The following is a 19,401-nucleotide window of genomic DNA, read 5'->3' on the forward strand; positions in this document are numbered from 1 at the left end:
TCAGGCGCGCAGTTCGACGCTTCGGAGGCCACTAGGAGATACTTTGACGACAGGAGGTACCCGATCATGGTATGTCTGAGCTGGTCGCTCGAAATTTCCCATCCATTTCAGCTCCCAAGTTTGATCTGGCACCTTGTTTCGTTGGATAATTGCTCCTGGTCAATCAATGAGTGGTGTTATATCAACAGAAATTCTTAGGGGCTGGTGGGGGGACGGAAGCTAAGAGTGATCCTAATGTTTGCCCCCCTCTAGTTAATAGTAAGAATGCATTCAAATTGCGTGCAACAACAGCAATAGGAGCGTTACAGAGCCATAGTTTAATGGAAGCCTATGCTGAAGTCTAATACTCCCTCCGTTCCTAAATATTTGTCTTTTTAGAGATTTCAACAAGTGACTACATACGAAGCAAAATGAGTGAATCTACACTCTAAAATATGTCTATATACATCCGTATGTGGTAGTCTATTTGAAATCTCTAGAAAGACTTAGGAATGGAGGGAGTAGATGCGTATTCACCTTGCAGTAAAAAACCCATTAATAACAGGGCTGTATGGTGCAAATATTTGTATGCAGCTAGACATGAATCCATCCTCAATGCTAATCAGTATGTTACTGTAGTTAAATATCTGAGATGACTAGCCTTTGATGCGAAGAATAGAGTTTTACCAGATTTAAGCAGCCCTCCATGATTTTCGAGGTTTATACGCGTGTTGCGCTTCTGCACAATACTTTATATGAAGATAATAATTACTCGTCTTGCCCTACCATGTTTGATGTTTTGTACGGAGTGTTAAACATAAACCCATTACACCTTGGTCTGCAATTCACCAATTAAATGCTAGAAGTTAAATAACATTTTAATGATCCATGAACTACTGCTTGCAATTTTTCTGCAAATGTTAAGAATTTTCCATTCAACAGACGAGCTCGCCATCAGGGAACTCATATTTTCTTCTTTCAAGGCCAGAAGGCTCTGGTTCTCCTCCAAAGAAAGTAGCACCAGACATTGGACCCGAACCACCTGCAGAAGAGAACTCAAGTAGAGCAAGGAAACATAGTGATTCTTTTAAAGTAGCAGTTAACATTCAGGGAGCATCCTATGTTCTGAAGGATCTTAGTTTGACAAATACGACTCCTCAGCAAGCCAAAGAAATGGATCTTCTTTCTCTAGGTTTACCTAGATTAAATGCAGGTATACAAATGTCCATGCTTCATTTGTGCTGTGCTTTGCTCCCCCCGCCCTCTTTTTACGAAGGGCAAGTATGATTTCCTAATTTGTATTGTTGAACTAATTATGTACTCTGTATTCGACCTTTAAGAATTGTCTGATGATGATCTAAGAGAAACAGCTTATGAGGTCCTTCTTGCTTCTCTATTTGTCAGGTAATTCACACATAAACTCGACTCTATGTGCCTATTCATATTTACACCATTGACTCATTGTTGTGATCTCTTCCTTAATGATATGTAACCAACAGTGGAAAAATGTACTTTGCTGAAGAGAAGAGAGAAAAGAAGCCTAAGTTCTTGAAGGGTTTGAGGTCCAAGACTGAAGGATCTAATTCAGCACCTCAGATGGAAAATTATTATACTCACCATCTTGATTTGATCCGAGTACAAATGGAGGCAAGGTCCTTCACCAATTTCTGCACTATCCCGTCTTTTTGTTAGTTTAACTAAAAATAACATTTGTGATTTGCTTTTGAAATACCTGGCAACGATAGCAAGATTCTTTATGTTCATATAATGCCAAACTTATGTGGTCTCCCTTCATTCCATGTGTTATTTTATTGAGGACTGGAAGTGTGCATACTGCATAATGATCTGAGGAGGATTAGACTATCGAAGGACTCTATTTGTTTTCCCTTTTATCTGCCCTTTAAAATACCATTTTCTTCTTGTTTTCTGGATTCCAAATTTTCCTGTGGTGATCCGAGGACAGAAGGTTCTAGCTAAGAGAAGTTTATTCTTTTTGGTTCTTGGTGATTTTGAACTTCTTTTTTTATTCCGCTTCCCTGATTATGATACAAGGGGATAGTGTGGATAGAACTCACTATAAGAACACATTCTTTCAGATATCAGAATCTATGGATACATTGGCTAAGAGAGCTTTAAGACGTATTGGTTCGAAGATGGTGCAGGGACAACTTGACGTGCCTTGCATATCACTACAGCTCTTAAGCTCTGTTGGCAAATTTGATTTCCCAACAGAAAGATTGCGTGTACAATGGCAGAGAAGACAGGCAAGAATCTTTAGTTGTTTCTCTCTACAGCATGGATGCTTGTTTAAACTATTATTCACAATTCTGCTGTCCAGGCAAATGTTCTAGAAGAATTACTTCTGTTCTCAGCATCTCGTGAGTGCAGTATGAGTGAAACATTGCGGATAGTTCTCTCCAAGCTAAAAAATACAGAGGCAAGTACCATTATCCATATCTTACATCACTTTGTATTGATTAATGTTACTAGTGTCTCATCAATTGTTTAATCTTTCTCTTCAAGTTGGCCTCAGTCTCGATATTGAGTTGCGTCTGTATTTGCACCATAAACTATTCCAGGACTGGGTTGTGAGTGTTCCTGATGGGCGTATTGAGGTCTTGACTATTATTGAAAGATACAATACAAGACTATCTGCAGCTCCAAAGAAGTTTGGCCTTAAAGGCGAAACCTACCATTGGACTCAGAGCTATCATTTTAATTCTAGGCTATATGAGAAACTTCTCTCCAGCGTCTTCGATATTCTTGAAGATGGACAACTTGTAGAGGTTTGTTTTTCTTTTTGGTATGATTAGAAAAAATGCACCCTGCTTTTATTGCATATATAGCTGAATTATTCTTGAACGACAATGTGCCATTAAGTCAAAGGTTGCAGCATCTTGAGTTCCTGACAGTGTTATTCTGTTTGCTACCAGGAGGCTGATGAAATACTTGAAACAATGAAGCTGACCTGGCCTATATTGGGCATTACCCGAAAGTTGCATGACGCCCTGTATGCTTGGGTGCTTTTCCAGAAGGTCTATTTACTACTCCCTCCGTCCGGAAATACTTGTCATCAAAATGGATAAAAAGAGATGTATCTAGAACTAAAATACATCTAGATACATCCCCTTTTATCCATTTTGAAGACAAGTATTTCCGGACGGAGGGAGTACTATGTTTGTTCCTCATTTTCTATCAGAAGAATTCTACTTTTCAACCCTGAATTCTGGCAAAAGTTCATTCTCCAACTCTGAACTCTAAGACCGGTTGGTTCACAACCTTCAACTATTGAAACCATGCTTTTTTCACCCTCTGGTAGTTTCACAAGTGGTTTTGGGTGATGTGGATGACGTGTCCACCCATCATTGCCATGTCACCAAGTTCCATGTATTCATCTGTTCCTAACAATTTTTCTTACATCTCTAGCATTTTTTGTGGTTTTTTTAATCCAAATGGTGGGGCTTGTTTTAGATTGTGTTTCATGGTAATATTTGTTTGTTCATGGCAGTGAGGTGGCGGACACATGGCATCCATGTCAGTTAAAACCACCTGCAGAACCATCTGAGGGTGAAAAGTATGTTCCAGTAGATTGGGTTTGTAACTAAAACGGTTTTAGAGTCCAAGGCTGAAAACTGAACTTTAGCCAGAGTTCAGGGTTGAATAATAGGCATTTCTTTTGTAGTAGCAAGTTGTTCGTCCGTTGGCATTATAATCATGCAGAAGACCCATTTGTCACAAACAGATAGAAGGAATATAAACATTATATTTTTATTGGCGCTACCAGAAAAATGACATGCATGTTTGAAACAGTGAACTCACTTTTGCCATGGACAATATATAGCATAGACTACACATACTGGTTCAAATTTGGCTGATAATATAGTACTACAAAAAATTGTGGACCTAAAATACTGGGTTAAGCCACATGATTGGGTGGTTCTTGTGGGCAAAAACAACTCAACTTCGGGGGCAGTTTAGAAAACTGCATGGATCCCACTTGTCAGAGCAAAGGGAGTGGCAAACGGGTCAGCGCCACCAACTGTTATATTTCCAGTGCTGTAGAAGCACCTAATTTCCAGTGCTGTAGGTTCATTTTTCAAAATGACTGCATAGTGAATGTATAGGTTCTCCATCAGATTACCTTCATTTCCAGTGCTGTAGAAGCACCTAATTTTATGTTATTTTGAAGGGCAGTAGGGATTTGCTGATCTGTTATTTACTAACATGTTGAATGGCATTGACATATGTTGTTTGGTGAACTTAGCAACGTAGAATTGGGAAACGTTTTCAGACTTATTCTTGAACAAATGGTACAGTTCATTGTTTCAATCGATTGTCTTGTGAATGATAATAAAATAATTCGTTTTTACTCTGCTTACTTCATTTCTTACATGGAAAGCTTCTTTCTTCCATTCTTCAAAAATGTTATTCTTGGCAAGAGCATTTTGTTAGTGCTAGTGCCATGCCAGTGATGTCATACTGATTTGTATGGTTATTTTCCTTCTGTTCAGTTTGCTCAAACTGGGGAAATTCTTCTACTGAAACAGACAGACCTTCAGATACAGAAACTAAAGTTACATAGTAATGTTAGAGAAGCAGAGCTGTATATAGATAGCTTTGTTTGTTCTGTGGAAGGATTTGGCAGCAATGGCGCTCTAAATTTGGTGGACAGTGCCCTTCTTAAAATAAACATGTGGTGCCATAGACAACTGAAGAATTATCACTTATACTTCAGTCAGGTTTGTTACCTCCCTTGTTTGAATCCTTAAATGTTTCAGCTGAGGATTTTTGTAATCCATCAGGCCATCAACCTATAGCTAGATATGCCTTCATGTTGTACCAAACCTGTTAACACAAGTTATATCATTTAATTACTGTTCTGTAATTCATGAAGGATGAATAGAGGATTATAGCCTAGGTCATCTGTATTACTTCTTAGATGCACTCTTTGGTTCAGGCTGGTGTTGAAGTTAACCTGACTGTCTTGTGACCTATGGTTTGACAAATGTTTATATCCATGTCCATGTTAGAAATTTATCATAGGCCAAGCAGATGATGGAAGTATAGTTTCTTGAATCATAACCATGGTCTGCCAATTTTTTTATTGCCGAATAAACATAAGTTTTCTGTTTCTCTGCTGCAATTCTTTTGTATGCTATTTTCTGTGTCTCTGCGGATTTTTCTTTAGTTAGGCTTTAGGATCATTTTTCTAGATTTTCGCTCTTTTTGGCCTTTGCCTGTACTTCGTGTCACATTTTCTACAACAACAACAAAGCCTTTAGTACCAAACAAGTTGGGGTAGGCTAGAGGTGAAACCCATAAGATCTCGCCACCAACTCATGGTTCTGGCACATGGATAGCAAGCTTCCACACACCCCTGTCCATGGCTAGTTCTTTGGTGATACTCCAATCCTTCAGATCTCTCTTTACGGACTCCTCCCATGTCAAATTCGGTCTACCCCGACCTCTCTTGACATTATCCGCACGCTCTAGCCGTCCGCCATGCACTGGAGCCTCTGGAGGCCTGCGCTGAATATGCCCAAACCATCTCAGACGATGTTGGACAAGCTTCTCTTCAATTGGTGCTACCCCAACTCTATCTCGTATATCATCATTCCGGACTCGATCCTTCCTCGTGTGGCCACACATCCATCTCAACATGCGCATCTCCACCACACCTAACTGTTGAACATGTCGTCTTTTAGTCCGCCAGCACTCAGCGCCATACAACATTGCGGGTCGAACCGCTGTCCTATAGAACTTGCCTTTTACCTTTTGTGGCACTCTCTTGTCACAGAGAATGCCAGAAGCTTGGTGCGACTTCATCCATCTGTCTTTGATTCGATGGTTCACATCTTCATCAATACCCCCATCGTTCTGCAGCATTGACCCCAAATATCGAAAGGTGTCCTTCTGAGGCACCACCTGCCCATCAAGGCTAACCTCCTCGCGCCTAGTAGTACTGAAACCGCACCTCATGTACTCGGTTTTAGTTCTACTGAGCCTAAATCTCCATATGCAGGTCCTCCTTTTGCTCCCTGTATCTCTCCATAAGTTGTCGTACCAAGAAATGGTTTCCATGGTCGACCTCCCAGGCATGAAACCAAACTGATTTCTGGTCACGGTTGTCATTCTTCTTAAGCGGTGCTCAATGACTCTCTCCCATAGCTTCATTGTATGGCAAGCTTAATTCCACGGTAATTAGTACAACTCTGAACATCCCCCTTGTTCTTGAATATTGGTACTAATATACTCCGTCTCCATTCTTCTGGCATCTTGTTTGCCCGAAAAATGAGGTTGAAAAGCTTGGTTAGCCATACTATCTCTATGTGATACAATCAGGGCCCATCGCCTTGCCTCCTTTCATCCTTTTTAAAGCCTCCTTGACCTCAGACTTCTGGATTCGCCGCACAAAACGCCTGCTGGTATCATCAAAGGAGTCGTCCAGTTCAATGGTAGAACTCTCATTCTCCCCATTGAACATCTTATCAAGTACTCCCGCCATCTATGCTTAATGTCCTCGTCCTTCACTAGGAGTTGGTCTGCTCCGTCCTTGATGCATTTGACTTGGCCAACATCCCTCGTCTTCCTCTCCCGGATCTTGGCCATCTTATAGATGTCCGTTTCGCCTTCCTTCATGCCTAACGTGCCTAACTGGTGGTAGAGTCCTCATACGCCTGACCCCTTGCTTCACTGATAGCTCGCTTTGCGGCCTTCTTCGCCATCTTGTACTTCTCTATGTTGTCTGCACTCCTTTCCAGGTATAGGCGGCTGAAACAATCTTTCTTCTCCTTAATCACCTTCTGGACATCATCATTCCACCGCCAGGTATCCTTAGCTTAGCTTCTCCTTCCCATGGACACTCCAAACTCCTCCCAGGCCACCTTACGGATGCAAGTCGCCATCTTCATCCACACATTGTCCACATCCCCTCCTTCCTCCCAAGGGCCCTCCTTAATGACCCTCTCCTTGAACGCCTGAACTACCTCCCCCTTGAGCTTCCACTACTTCGTTCTAGCGTCTTTGGCACACTTATCCCGCTGGGCACGAATCCGAAAGCGGAAGTCAGCAACCACCAGCTTATGCCGAGGGACAACACTCTCTCCAGGTATCACTTTACAATCTAGGCACACACGCCTATCTTCTCTTCTCAAGAGGATGAAATCAATCTGGCTAGAGTGTTGACCACTATTAAAAGTCACTAGATGTGATTCTCTCTTTTTAGAGAGGGTGTTAGCCACGATCATGTCGTAGGCTAGAGCAAAGCTTAAGACATCCTCTCCTTCTTGATTCTTGATGCCATAGCCAAAGCCCCCATGCAACCCTTCAAAACCTGTGTTAGATGTACCCACGTGGCCATTGAAGTCTCCTCCTATGAAGAGCTTCTCGCCAATCGGTACACTACTAACCATGTCCTCCAGGCCTTCCCAGAACTCCCTCTTGGTGTTCTCATTGAGGCCTACTTGCGGGGCATACACGCTGATAACATTGAGAACTAAGTCCCCAACTACCAGCTTGACCAGGATAATCCGGTCCCCACACTCTTGACGTCTACCACTCCATACTTGAGGCTCTTGTTGATCAAGATGCCTACGCCATTTCTGTTAGCAGCCGTCCCCGTGTACCACAGCTTGAAGCCGGTATCCTCCACCTCCTTCGCCTTCTGTCCCCTCCATTTGGTTTCTTGGACGCAAAGGATATCAACGCCTCTCCTCGCCGCTGCATCAACTAGCTCCCGAAGCTTCCCTGTCAGAGACCCTATGTTCCAGCCTATGTTTATAAAGCGGTAAAGCGAAGCGAGGCGCTTGGGGGGCGCCTCACTGCTTAAGCGATAAAGCGTAAAGCGAGGCGACGCTTTAGACAGACTCTGAACCTGATGGGCAGTATAATAGAGCACCATTTAGTGAGACATATATATGTTGATTCTAATCCACCAGTGAGCCCATATATTCTGATCCATCCACTAAGCAGTAAGCAACTAGCCAATTGCTATAAGAGAGGCAGTAGCACCTAACAGCAGAGGAGTTGTGCATAGCATAACACACAACAGAGCAGAAAAGGCTGGTGCAGATCTGAGGAAGCTGCTGCCAGAGGAGAGAGGAAAGAGCTGAAAGCCTGGATATTTGCACGCTCTGGTTTTGGTTCTCTCTCTTTCTTTCCCCTCCTGTAACTGTTTCAAATGTGAGCCCAGCCCTGTTTCCCTGCCAGGAATCTCTGTACCCTGCCTGGCAAGTCTAAGGCGTCCTCTCTGCCTTAAAGCGCCAATCAGGACGCCTAAGCAGGCGCTTCAGACGCTTTAGTGTCTAAGGCGGACGCCTTAGACACATGTCTAAAGCGAGTTGGACGCTTTGAGCCTGGAGGGCGCTCTAACGCTTAAGCGTCGCTTAAGCGACGCTTTAGGGACGCTTTACAAACAGAGGTTCCAGCTACCTAAGCGGATGCTCCTAGGCTCGCGCTCGACTAGCTTCCTAGACAAATGCATGTTCGAGAAAAAAACTTGAGTTCAAAACACTTAAAACAGTTGCAGATGCAGGTTAGTCATCCATTATTATTTGTCTCATGAGTCATGGCCTTCACCTTAATCAGTTTTGACAATGATTTAGTGCGAGTTGCATTTGTTTTTTTCTGAAAGTTATTTTTATATAGGGAAAGAAGGGGTTGGCCCTTCCGATTTATATTACCAGAAACCAATCTGCAAAACTGGTATAATGCTGCGACAAAGTTTGCCATAAGAGCTTCTTAATGTTGCCTTTCTGCTGCAGGCTAACTGTTCAATCTTCGAGAGCATGCTGAACTTGGTATTACTTTCGGCGGCAAATCTTACTGATGATGATGAGGAAGCCATGGTTAGATATTTTTATAATTCTCCTAAAGTACTTCTATTCATACATGCACCCTCGTTAACCTGGAATGGAGCCTACCAACTAAAGGGGGAGTGGATGCACGATCCCACCATCCAGGAGGCCAGTACTGAGTCCTCAACAACTGAATTGGCATGCCTATTTTTCTTAATTAAATCAATACCTAATTCCTCGAGTGTATATCCAATGCATCCTGCCCTTAAATAAAAATATTCTTGTGTTAGTTTGACATAAGTGGAGATAATCTTTGAATATTGATGTAACATATTTAACTCCAAACTATCAAAGTCATATATACCCTGCAAGGCCTGACATAGTCATGATAATTGACACTAAGGTCCATTCAGCAGGGAAATTCTCAGAAAAGAAGTGTTTACAACTTGCTCAAACTAGGAAATACTTGCCGGTGAGCCGTACATGAACGTTCCTCATAAAAAAACATTTTCCTTAAAGATGTTATGTGGTAGATCACACATTTTGCTTTGTATGTCTACTTCCAGACTTTAGTCATGACCTACAGAATGTGAGGAGATAAGAAACAAAAAAAGTTTCACTTGGATCAGATTGTTCACTAGTCATGTTCGTACCGTGGTTGATAATGTAATCAATGCTGTAAGGAGTTAAGATAAGATGTAGATCATCATCTTGAAGGCCTGAATTGATCTTTCTCATAGTAATTCCGTCAATTCTTTTGACAGTGTTAATAAAACACGGACACGAGTGCTCCCTTTTGGCCAGTTTGATCCCTCTTGTCATCTAAAGTCACTTGGGGTGTTTTGGCTCATCAGTTAGTTTGTCTTGTGTGTTGGATGCTAACTTCTCTTGTTCCCCTTATTAGGCCTTGTTTGAATGGCCTGGGATCTGTCCCATCCAAACAAGGCCTCATTAATAATTTTTGGTTTCATTAAGACGCTCAAATTTGCCTCATAAGTTGCTTTCAGGGTTCACAGTGGAATGCTTTGATATATTTTCGATTTATTTCAGCTCATTGGGACCCCGCTTGGCAGTACACCAGAATCTACGTTGATCCACATACTCGTTGTCAGATCCATTCAAACTGCATATAAGAATGTGAGTTAAACCATCCTGTGTCCCACTATCAATACATTTGGCAAAAACTAGAGCATGATTTTTAATGTTTCATATTTCCATTATGCTTCATTAGGCCCTAATTTCAGCAGATGGCCAATCAAAAGCAGAATTTAAGCATCCATTGATATTGCTTGCAAGTGAGCTAAAGCTATTAGTGGAGAAAGAGTGCTCTGCATTCAGCCCAGTACTTCACAAATATTATCCTGAAGCTGGAAGAGTAGCACTAACTGTCTTTCACCTACTTTATGGCCAACAACTGGTTAGTAAACTCCCTTGTCCAGCTCAACTGTGATATTTTTATTGTGTCAACTTGTAATGATGTTTGCTACTACCATTGGTGTGAAGGAGCTGTTCCTGGAAGGGAGTGATCATTCAGAAAACTTGAAAGAGATACTTGGAGCATCAAACAGCTTTGAGCTCTGTATAGCTCAGAAACTTTACTCGATGTACGGGGAAGCTGCTGGGTCTTCATTGTCCAACTTCCTAAAACCATACATGGTAAGGCATGAGGATGTGCTCTGTGCTCATGATACACAATATTTGGAAGTGTTCTTTATCCTGAAAAGGACTTAGAAATGCTTTATACATTTGGGCTTTTTTTTAAGAACATAATGAGTGTAAAATAATCTTCTCCCTCTACCCCTATGATGCAATTTTTGTAAACATGAAATATCTTGTATAATCCGTTCTACTAATTTCATAGCTGGTGGTACCAAAGTAATGTAGAACTATGGAAGCCAGTGGTTTGATATGCTACTAAGAACCTTTTTTATTGTGCCTGTCAAACTGCGAAGCTATCCTGATTTCGTAGATGCCTTGCTGTTTCTTGACACAATCATCTTGACGCAATGACTTCCCTAGTAGTTTATTCATAACTTCAAAACCTAATCTTATTACAATGCCAAGACAATTATTTATACACTTTCGCAAAATAAAATGAAATTATAAACAACCGAGTTGGGGGGCACATGGAACAAATTTCATGCACTTAACTTTCAATACCTTGCAAGCAACTTATCACAACAGCAGTCAGTTTCCATTTACTTATGAGGCAAACATTAAAGTACAACAATGAGATATCACTTGGTCTCATTTTTAGTTTAGATCAAACTGTATTGGTGTGCCAAGTGGCATTTCCATGGTTACATTATGTTGGACTAATGACACCTTTTTAATTTTAAACAGATAGATCGTTTTTCTTCACCCATCATTCTTCAGTGGCTTCATGCTCAACACGAGAATGTTTTCGAGTGGACAAAGCGTACCATTGAGATTGAGGTTTGTTACCCTATGCAAAATTCACTGCTAAGGTTTTTAGTGCATAGTTAATTATGCTAGAACATCCTGAAATGGGAAGAGTCCGTTAAGAGAGACCTGAAGGATTGGAGTATCACCAAAGAACTAGCTATGGACAGGGGTGCGTGGAAGCTTGCTATCCAGGTGCCAGAGCCATGAGTTGGCTGCGAGATCTTATGGGTTTCACCTCTAGCCTACCCCAACTTGTTTGGGACTAAAGGCTTTGTTGTTGTTGTTGTTGTTACATCCTGAAAATGATTCTGTTTCTTTGCGTTGATGCTCACATGGAAAATAGGAAAGTTCCTCTGTAGATTTTGGTATAAAGTGACGTGATTGTAAAATTGTGCATGCGGGTATTATTTGGTGCAAATTTGATCACATTCATTTTTAGTGCCACATGGTTCATACAGTAACTTGATTGCTAGCTCAATGCATTTTATGATGTTAATTGGTAGTTACAGTCTTGCAGTCAGGTTAAATCTTGCCAAGAAAGAAGAAAATTTGAGCTTCATTTATTATGACAAGACAATAATATTAACTACAACGTCAGATTTGAACACCCTTAGTGGGATAGCTCAGTGTTGATTTTATTGAAACTGGCATGGTAAGTTTCAACAAAACTGAACTGGTGCTACATATGTAATAATCAGACACATATGGTTGTTGTTATTGACACAACTCTGTAACTAGTACTGCCATCGCAACAAGATGACGGTAGCCCATATGACATTCTTTAGTTGGTGACTTCAAATTTTTCTATTTTAGATTCCTCTTTAATAGCTAACTCTTACTTCGGACTTTTGTTATGCATCATAAATTTCTTTTGTTTGCCTTCTGTATGTATTTTTTTGTCTTCTTTTAACTGTCCAAGACAAAAATTGTTTATGCGGGCTGTTGTTGCATCTCTGGTCCATAGGATTGGGAGCCTCTGTCAGTTCACAGGAAACTAGCAACATCTATGGTTGAAGTCTTCCGGATTGTGGAGGAGGTCAGCTTTTCTTCTAATGAGCTCATTTACCACCATATTTTATGCTCCTGAAGAAAATGAAGAGAAGAAAAAAAAATCCCTTGCTTTTGGATGACTTGGTGCAAACTTATTAGTAAACATGGTGATTACTAGGAAATGAGCCTAGCTTATTTGATTGCGCGAGTGGATGTACAATCCCACCACCTGGGTTCATCATCATGGACACAAATTTAGGCTCCTATTTATATTGCCGGGGTTTCCCTTAAAAATATGCTATCTGATCTTGATGCAATCTGAATATTTGAAAGTTCAGTATGAAGGCAGAATCTTCATTATTTCCAGTCACTGCCTGAATGTTGAAGTTCTTAAAAAAAATAATCTGACGGCTGTTCTACTACAAACTCACATTTTTCCTTATTTTTTATTCAGTTAATACTCTTTTATTTGCTTGGGGCTTATCTGATCATTCTATGTGCAGACTATTGATCAGTTTTTTAACTCAAGTCTACCTCTGGATATTGTCCACCTGCGGAGTCTGCTTATAGGGATCACTAGCAGCCTTCAAGTCTATTTGCTTCACATGGAAAATCAACAAGGTATGCCTTAATTCTGCGTAAATGGCAATGCCCTATCTTGTACCCACGAGGTCTCATTTGTACAGTACATTTGTAGTAGGTACGACAGAAAGTAACCAACATGAGTCCTAATCTCATCGCGTCAGGTGTGTCAACGGAACTGCTCACTTTATAAGTGAACTGTAGACCTCAAATGATCTTGGAACGAAGACTACACTGAGTCGGCATCATACTGATGCTGGTGTTACTTGTGCAGCTTTATGACTAGGTTTACTATTAACAGATCTGTCAATCGGTATCATGAGATCTCTGTGTATTCTTGCAATTTAAGGACTATTATAATTTAATGTGAAACATCATGTATCTTTGAAAAGATTATGAGTTTGGTACATGTGGTACTGTTTTCAGTACATATTTGAATTAGTACTTGGATTATTAGACATATATACCAGCTAAATACTCGTGCATTGCTATGGAAGTTAAATGCTGATGCATTGCTATAAAAGCTTTTTTTTTATTGCGTGAGTTGTTTAAACGCCTGTGTCATTGTAGTCCCTAACTTTGTGCAGATAACAAAAACTGAAAATATACATGAATCGAATCAACTAATCAAAAGACTGATACATTTGCCTACCACATCCTAGAGGCTGTGGGATACCGCTACAACCATCATCTTCTTTGCTTTTAACCAATGCGTTAATACTTATCAAGCACAATAGCATGTAGCAGTTTCACAAGTATATAGCATCTACTTTTTAAAAACTGTCTTAATTACTTTTGCTTTGTTGTATCAGTAACTGTTTTTTCTTCATCTGTCGATTGCAGTTTCTAGAGCTACCCTGCTTCCTGTTGCGCCAGTCTTGACACGTTATGCGGAATCAATTAATCCATTTGCCAAAAGGAAACTTATTGAGTCTGCAGTTCGTGAAGAAAAGGTGGCTAATAAATTGAACAATTTGACAGTCCCAAAATTATGTGTGAAACTCAACACCCTTCAGGTAAAGACATTTTGGTTACCCCCCACCCCCACCCCCTCCCAAACCGCATGACTGGATTTTTCATTAAACCCTTTCAGCGATGCGTCTCTGACCTGCATTTTGTAGATGCACATTTGTGTTAATTTTAATCAAATGCTGCCATGGTCATAGAATCAAAGTTTTTGTTTTGTTTTGAACATGGGTTATTCAATTATGGAAAAACATCATAAATACAAAAGTCCTCTGTCAGTTTTGACGCGCAGCTCGGCACTGCACCAAGCATAACCCCTCCATAATCAAAGGTTTATTTTAATAATTTTGAGTTTCCAAAACACATATGAGAAAATGGCAGTCTTGCCCATGGAGCCGGGTGCACCCGTGGAGCGTGGGCATAGGGGGCTTGTCTCCTACATGGAAGATACCCATGAATGCACTGGGACTGGGATGACATGGTTACTCGAATATCAAAATACGTAATAAATGGCTTCACTACTCCACACTTCTCACATAATTGTGCAAGCCTGCTTTGTGTTAGGTAAAAGCATATCGAGCCACTTCCTTCATATGAGTTCCGCACTTGCAAATAGCTCTTAGCAGCCCAGTGCCCACGAACATCCAGCTATACCCTTTTCAGCACGTCACACCTCCAGTTTAGTACCATTCCGGTTGGTACCATACCGGTTGTCTATGAAAGGAGGGCCAGACAAGTACCAGGCTTGCGTTGGCGGGTTTTGGATAGCATCACCCGCTCAAACCATCCCTAATCTTGTCATGGAATGATTTCATAGAAGTTATATAACTTTGCCGGCATTTTTAATCTTCTACATGGTCTAGATAAACAGAATCGCTTCCATTATTCTTGTCACAACATGCGCTACTTTTAGTGTCAATTTTCTTATGATCCAGTTATTTGCTGAATGCTGCAGTACATTAGAGATCAACTTGATACCATAGAAGAGGGCATCAAACAATCCTGGGTCGATGTCCAGTCAGGTAATCCACCCTCTGCGGCCCATTTTTGTTGTTACAGTGCTGCGCTGTGGAAATCTAATTAGTGAGAGATTTGTTGTTGTAGATCCAAAAACATGCTTTCAACTTACCAGTCTTATTCGTACTAGCAAGATTTTGTTGTTTTAACTCCAAAATATAATGCTATTAACTAACTAGTATGTTCAAATCTATAGGAAGTAAGTGTGTTTCAAAATCCACAGCAATACCGAACAAGTTTGTTCTTCTGTATTTTTCATATCACATGGTTATCATGGTATCCTTGAATTCATGGTAAACCGATTATTTTTATGCCTTTTTCTTCCGCTGTTAGCTTGACCTTAAAAACGGTTACAAGCTCGAAGACTGTTTAACGAGCTGCTCTAGAGGAATTTCATATGCATGTCTAGGAGCATTGGTGTTGAGAAATTCGAGCCTTTATGCCATGGGCTTCTTGGACTGTTGATACCGTAAGCAAGAGTTATGAATTGTTTTTCGACATACAACTGAAGAAGGATGACAAGCGTGACCAAAAATCAGTTTGGTTTCATGCCTGGGAGGTCGACCATGGAAGCCATTTTCTTGGTACGACAACTTATGGAGAGATATAGGGAGCAAAAGGAGGACTTGCATATGGTGTTCATTGACTTGGAGAAGGCCTATGATAAGATACCGCGGAATGTCATGTGGTGGGCCTTGGAGAAACACAAAGTCCCAGCAAAGCACATTACCCTCATCAAGGACATGTACGATAATGTTGTGACAAGTGTTCGAACAAGTGATGTCGACACTGATGACTTCCCGATTAAGATAGGACTGCATCTGGGGTCAGCTTTGAGCCCTTATCTTTTTGCATTGGTGATGGATGAGGTCACAAGGGATATACAAGGAGATATCCCATGGTGTATGCTCTTTGCGGATGATGTGGTGCTAGTTGACGATAGTCGGACGGGGGTAAATAGGAAGTTAGAGTTATGGAGACAAACCTTGGAATCGAAAGGGTTTAGGCTTAGTAGAACTAAAACCGAGTACATGATGTGCGGTTTCAGTACTACTAGGTGTGAGGAGGAGGAGGTTAGCCTTGATGGCCAGGTGGTACCTCAGAAGGACACCTTTCGGTACTTGGGGTCAATGCTGCAGGAGGATGGGGGTATTGATGAAGATGTGAACCATCGAATCAAAGCCAGGTGGATGAAGTGCCACAAAAGCTAAAAGGCAAGTTCTACAGGACGGCGGTTCGACCCGCAATGTTGTATGGCGCTGAGTGTTGGCCGACTAAAAGGCGACATGTTCAACAGTTAGGTGTGGCGGAGATGCGTATGTTGAGATGGATGTGTGGCCACACAAGGAAGGATCGAGTCCGGAATGATGATATACGAGATAGAGTTGGGGTAGCACCAATTGAAGAGAAGCTTGTCCAACATCGTCTAAGATGGTTTGGGCATATTCAGCGCAGGCCTCCAGAAGCTCCAGTGCATAGCGGACGGCTAAAGCGTGCGGAGAATGTCAAGAGAGGGCGGGGTAGACCGAATTTGACATGGGAGGAGTCCGTTAAGAGAGACCTGAAGGATTGGAGTATTACCAAAGAGCTAGCTATGGACAGGGGTGCGTGGAAGCTTGCTATCCATGTGCCAGAGCCATGAGTTGGTTGCGAGATCTTATGGGTTTCACCTCTAGCCTACCCCAACTTGTTTGGGACTAAAGGCTTTGTTGTTGTTGTTGTTGTTGAACTGACTATTGTCTTTTTCATTAGATTGAAATCGTCAATATAACAAAAGTACCGCAAGACAAAAACAGAAACAAAGACTCCTAGGCATAACAGCAAAACAAATTAAGCAAGAGTTATGAGTTGTCCACATGTGAAGTTTGCCAAGCTTAGTGTTATAGATGATACCTTATGCATAAGTAGTATTTTTTCCTGTACTTATATTGAAGTCGTGGAGTGGTAGACTCTTCTCGTCTTATATGCCTACTGAAGGAGTTCTCCGAAAAATCGTCATCTTGTGATGATTCGGTTAATGAGTTGCAGTGTGCATGTAGCTCCCGCTTGCGCAGGGTCCGGTGAAGGGTCCGACCACTTTGGGTTGCAGTGTATGGAAGGAAAATTATAAATGACTAATGTGTGTTCCTCTTTTCTTGCAGCTGTGGGATTGTTAGACTATTTGTCTTGTATGACCAGTGAAGGAGCTACTTCAAAAAGTTCGCCTTCTGATGAGTCGATTGATGAGTTATTTACAATATTTGATGATGTGCGAAGGACTGCAGTGAATATAACTGACACAATCTTGAACTTCATTGGTGAGCTACTTAGTCTGTGCTCTCCACAATTCACTTCTATTTGTTGACATCATGGAACAGGCAACCTGTTAGAAACATTTTGCTATTTGTTTATCTTTAACTCTTAAAATCTAGGGAAGTGTTGTAACGTTCGACTAGTACATCTGGGTAATTACCGTATTGAGCTGATCAGCATGGCTGAATGGGAGGGATTTTAAAAGAAAGATGAGATTAGACCGTGGATTCGTGGAACTAATGTTTGAGAGCGCTGAACTTGAAGAAGTCCTGACTGATAGAATCAGAGCCGTGTGTACCAGAACCCTTTCAGGCCTAAAATACCAACTGAACTCATCTCTAGAGAAACAATGTACTCCCTCCGTCCCATAATATAAGAGCGTTTTTGACACTGCACTAGTGTCAAAAACGCTCTTATATTATGGGACGGAGGGAGTATGTCTGAACCAAAATTTCCATCTAAAGATAAGATGACTTTCCACCTAACATAAATATCAACTTGCTCCCTAGATGACTAAATTATTCTTATGCCTATTCAGCCGACCCTAGTATTATGCTATGGCTGCCCTAGGTGCACCAAGTCCATGGGACTCAACACTTGACGGGCTGGACCCCTGATGCCATGTGCCCATGATAGTTTATTGCTAGAGTTGCCATCAAATTGCTAATCTAGTGCTCCTTTGGCTGCATAAATATTCAGTTGGGAAACATATGAAGAAGAATATAAAATCCATATGGCTTATATAGTGTATACTGTCATAACTTCTAGCAATTGGCTGAGCTGTTCTTTCTTGAGCTGCTTTATATTGGAGTAGTCTCTCTCTCTCTCTCTCTGGTAGGGACTCGCTTTATGTTTCCTCCTTGTAATGTGCATATACCCCCACTGAGCAATTATAACACAACTAGCTCATTGTATAGCACTTTAGTTAGACCAAGTTGTGCTTTGGGTAAGGTACACGATAGATCATCGCGACGTACTATTGCTGAAATTGTGAAACTTTCTGTGTTCGTTCACGAGCAATACAAAAACAACATTTCATTTTAAATTTATAAGGAATAATAGTCTTGCACTCTTCTGTTGTTGCATTAGCCTGATATTTCTTGAAAGAACCATTATCCCGATACAGTTCACTTGAGTTGCCAGAGAAATGCTTTGCAGGAACAAGGGCTGTATTCTGGGATATGAGGGACTTGCTTCTTTTCTCCTTGTACCGTACTAGCGTTGAAAGTGCACGCATGGAGATTTTTATCCCTACAATTGAACAGGCAGTGAATCCAAACTTGGGATACCTAGTTACCTACATGTTCAGTCAGTAAACATGTCTTGCTTTTAGCTTTATTAACTGATGAACGACATATGCTGCAGGTTCTTGATCAGGTATGTGATCTAATCGTTGACGTGTTGAGAGACCGAGTTGTGCTGAGAGTTTTTCAAGCATGCATGGTATATGTCTAATGCTCTCATAGGTGCAGTTTTTTTTTAAATATCTTATTTATTTGATGTACAAGATGGTTAAATTTCAAATGTTACCTTTAATTAGGAAGGATTCATTTGGGTCCTACTGGATGGAGGTCCATCCCGCGCATTTTTGGAGACAGATGTGAACTTGATGAAAGATGATCTGGCTATGCTCAAGGTGAAAAAAATAAGACTTAAGCACTTGTATGTTGTACATACTGTGAGTTAGAAAAGAAGCAAGAGGCTTGCAAGACATCGAGCATATCATTTTAACAAGTTGACAAGTTTGTGAAACTGGACATATGATTGTAAGATTTATTTGTTGTAACTGCTGAATATTTTCTTGTAGGATCTTTTTATAGCAGAAGGCCAAGGTTTACCATCAGATGTTATTGAAAAGGAGGCTAAATTAGCTCAGCAGATTTTAGACCTCTATGTGCTAAAGGTCTAGTGCTTCTTTTTCTTCAATCTTTTATCCATTAGAAATGCTATGCAGTAACTAACTTAAGGAAAGCTACCAACTGCTGTTTTTCAGGCTGATACAATCATTGATTTGCTGATGAAAGCAAGTGAACATATGTCACACCATCCTGAACCCGCAACTGCTCGGAGAAGAAATGTACATGATGTCCATACCCTCCTTCGAGTTTTGTGCCATAAAAAGGATAATGGTGCCTCCACATTTTTGAAAATCCAATATCATCTTCCAAGGTCCTCAGGTGAGACAAAATTAGTGATGTATTATGATTGACGTCCCTCAGCAACAGTAATACGCACTATTATTTTCTGTAATTTGGTCCCTGATCCTCTGCTTCAGTCCATCATTATCAAAACACATGCACATAAGACTGATCTATCTTACATACTCACAGCCCAAAAATGGTAAACCTACGGGATCAAACTTATGGATGTAATC

The 19,401-nt window shown here is 40.9% G+C and overlaps 1 protein-coding gene across 4 annotated transcripts in view; it reads left to right on the plus strand.

Moving 5' to 3' along the window:
* LOC119365177 (protein unc-13 homolog) overlaps positions 1–19,401 on the plus strand; it is a 21,175-nt gene continuing 1,774 nt past the window's right edge. For 2 of the 4 annotated variants that reach the window (XM_037630782.1, XM_037630780.1), the window contains exons 1-24: positions 7–69; positions 922–1,192; positions 1,320–1,383; positions 1,479–1,626; positions 2,076–2,243; positions 2,318–2,416; positions 2,559–2,765; positions 2,913–3,014; positions 4,491–4,718; positions 8,742–8,825; positions 9,825–9,911; positions 10,006–10,191; positions 10,278–10,430; positions 11,118–11,210; positions 12,145–12,216; positions 12,674–12,791; positions 13,596–13,768; positions 14,674–14,740; positions 16,877–17,032; positions 18,186–18,292; positions 18,393–18,470; positions 18,568–18,663; positions 18,835–18,930; positions 19,021–19,204. In XM_037630782.1, coding sequence (XP_037486679.1) covers positions 67–69; positions 922–1,192; positions 1,320–1,383; positions 1,479–1,626; positions 2,076–2,243; positions 2,318–2,416; positions 2,559–2,765; positions 2,913–3,014; positions 4,491–4,718; positions 8,742–8,825; positions 9,825–9,911; positions 10,006–10,191; positions 10,278–10,430; positions 11,118–11,210; positions 12,145–12,216; positions 12,674–12,791; positions 13,596–13,768; positions 14,674–14,740; positions 16,877–17,032; positions 18,186–18,292; positions 18,393–18,470; positions 18,568–18,663; positions 18,835–18,930; positions 19,021–19,204 — 3,040 coding nt within the window. In that variant the 5' untranslated portion in view covers positions 7–66. Of the gene's footprint in view, positions 70–921; positions 1,193–1,319; positions 1,384–1,478; positions 1,627–2,075; positions 2,244–2,317; positions 2,417–2,558; positions 2,766–2,912; positions 3,015–4,490; positions 4,719–8,741; positions 8,826–9,824; positions 9,912–10,005; positions 10,192–10,277; positions 10,431–11,117; positions 11,211–12,144; positions 12,217–12,673; positions 12,792–13,595; positions 13,769–14,673; positions 14,741–16,876; positions 17,033–18,185; positions 18,293–18,392; positions 18,471–18,567; positions 18,664–18,834; positions 18,931–19,020; positions 19,205–19,401 lie in introns of all 4 variants that reach the window. The other 2 variants (XM_037630783.1, XM_037630784.1) reach the window with 2 other exon arrangements.

Source organism: Triticum dicoccoides, chromosome 2B (genome assembly GCF_002162155.2).
Source record: "Triticum dicoccoides isolate Atlit2015 ecotype Zavitan chromosome 2B, WEW_v2.0, whole genome shotgun sequence".
NCBI lineage: Eukaryota > Viridiplantae > Streptophyta > Magnoliopsida > Poales > Poaceae > Triticum > Triticum dicoccoides.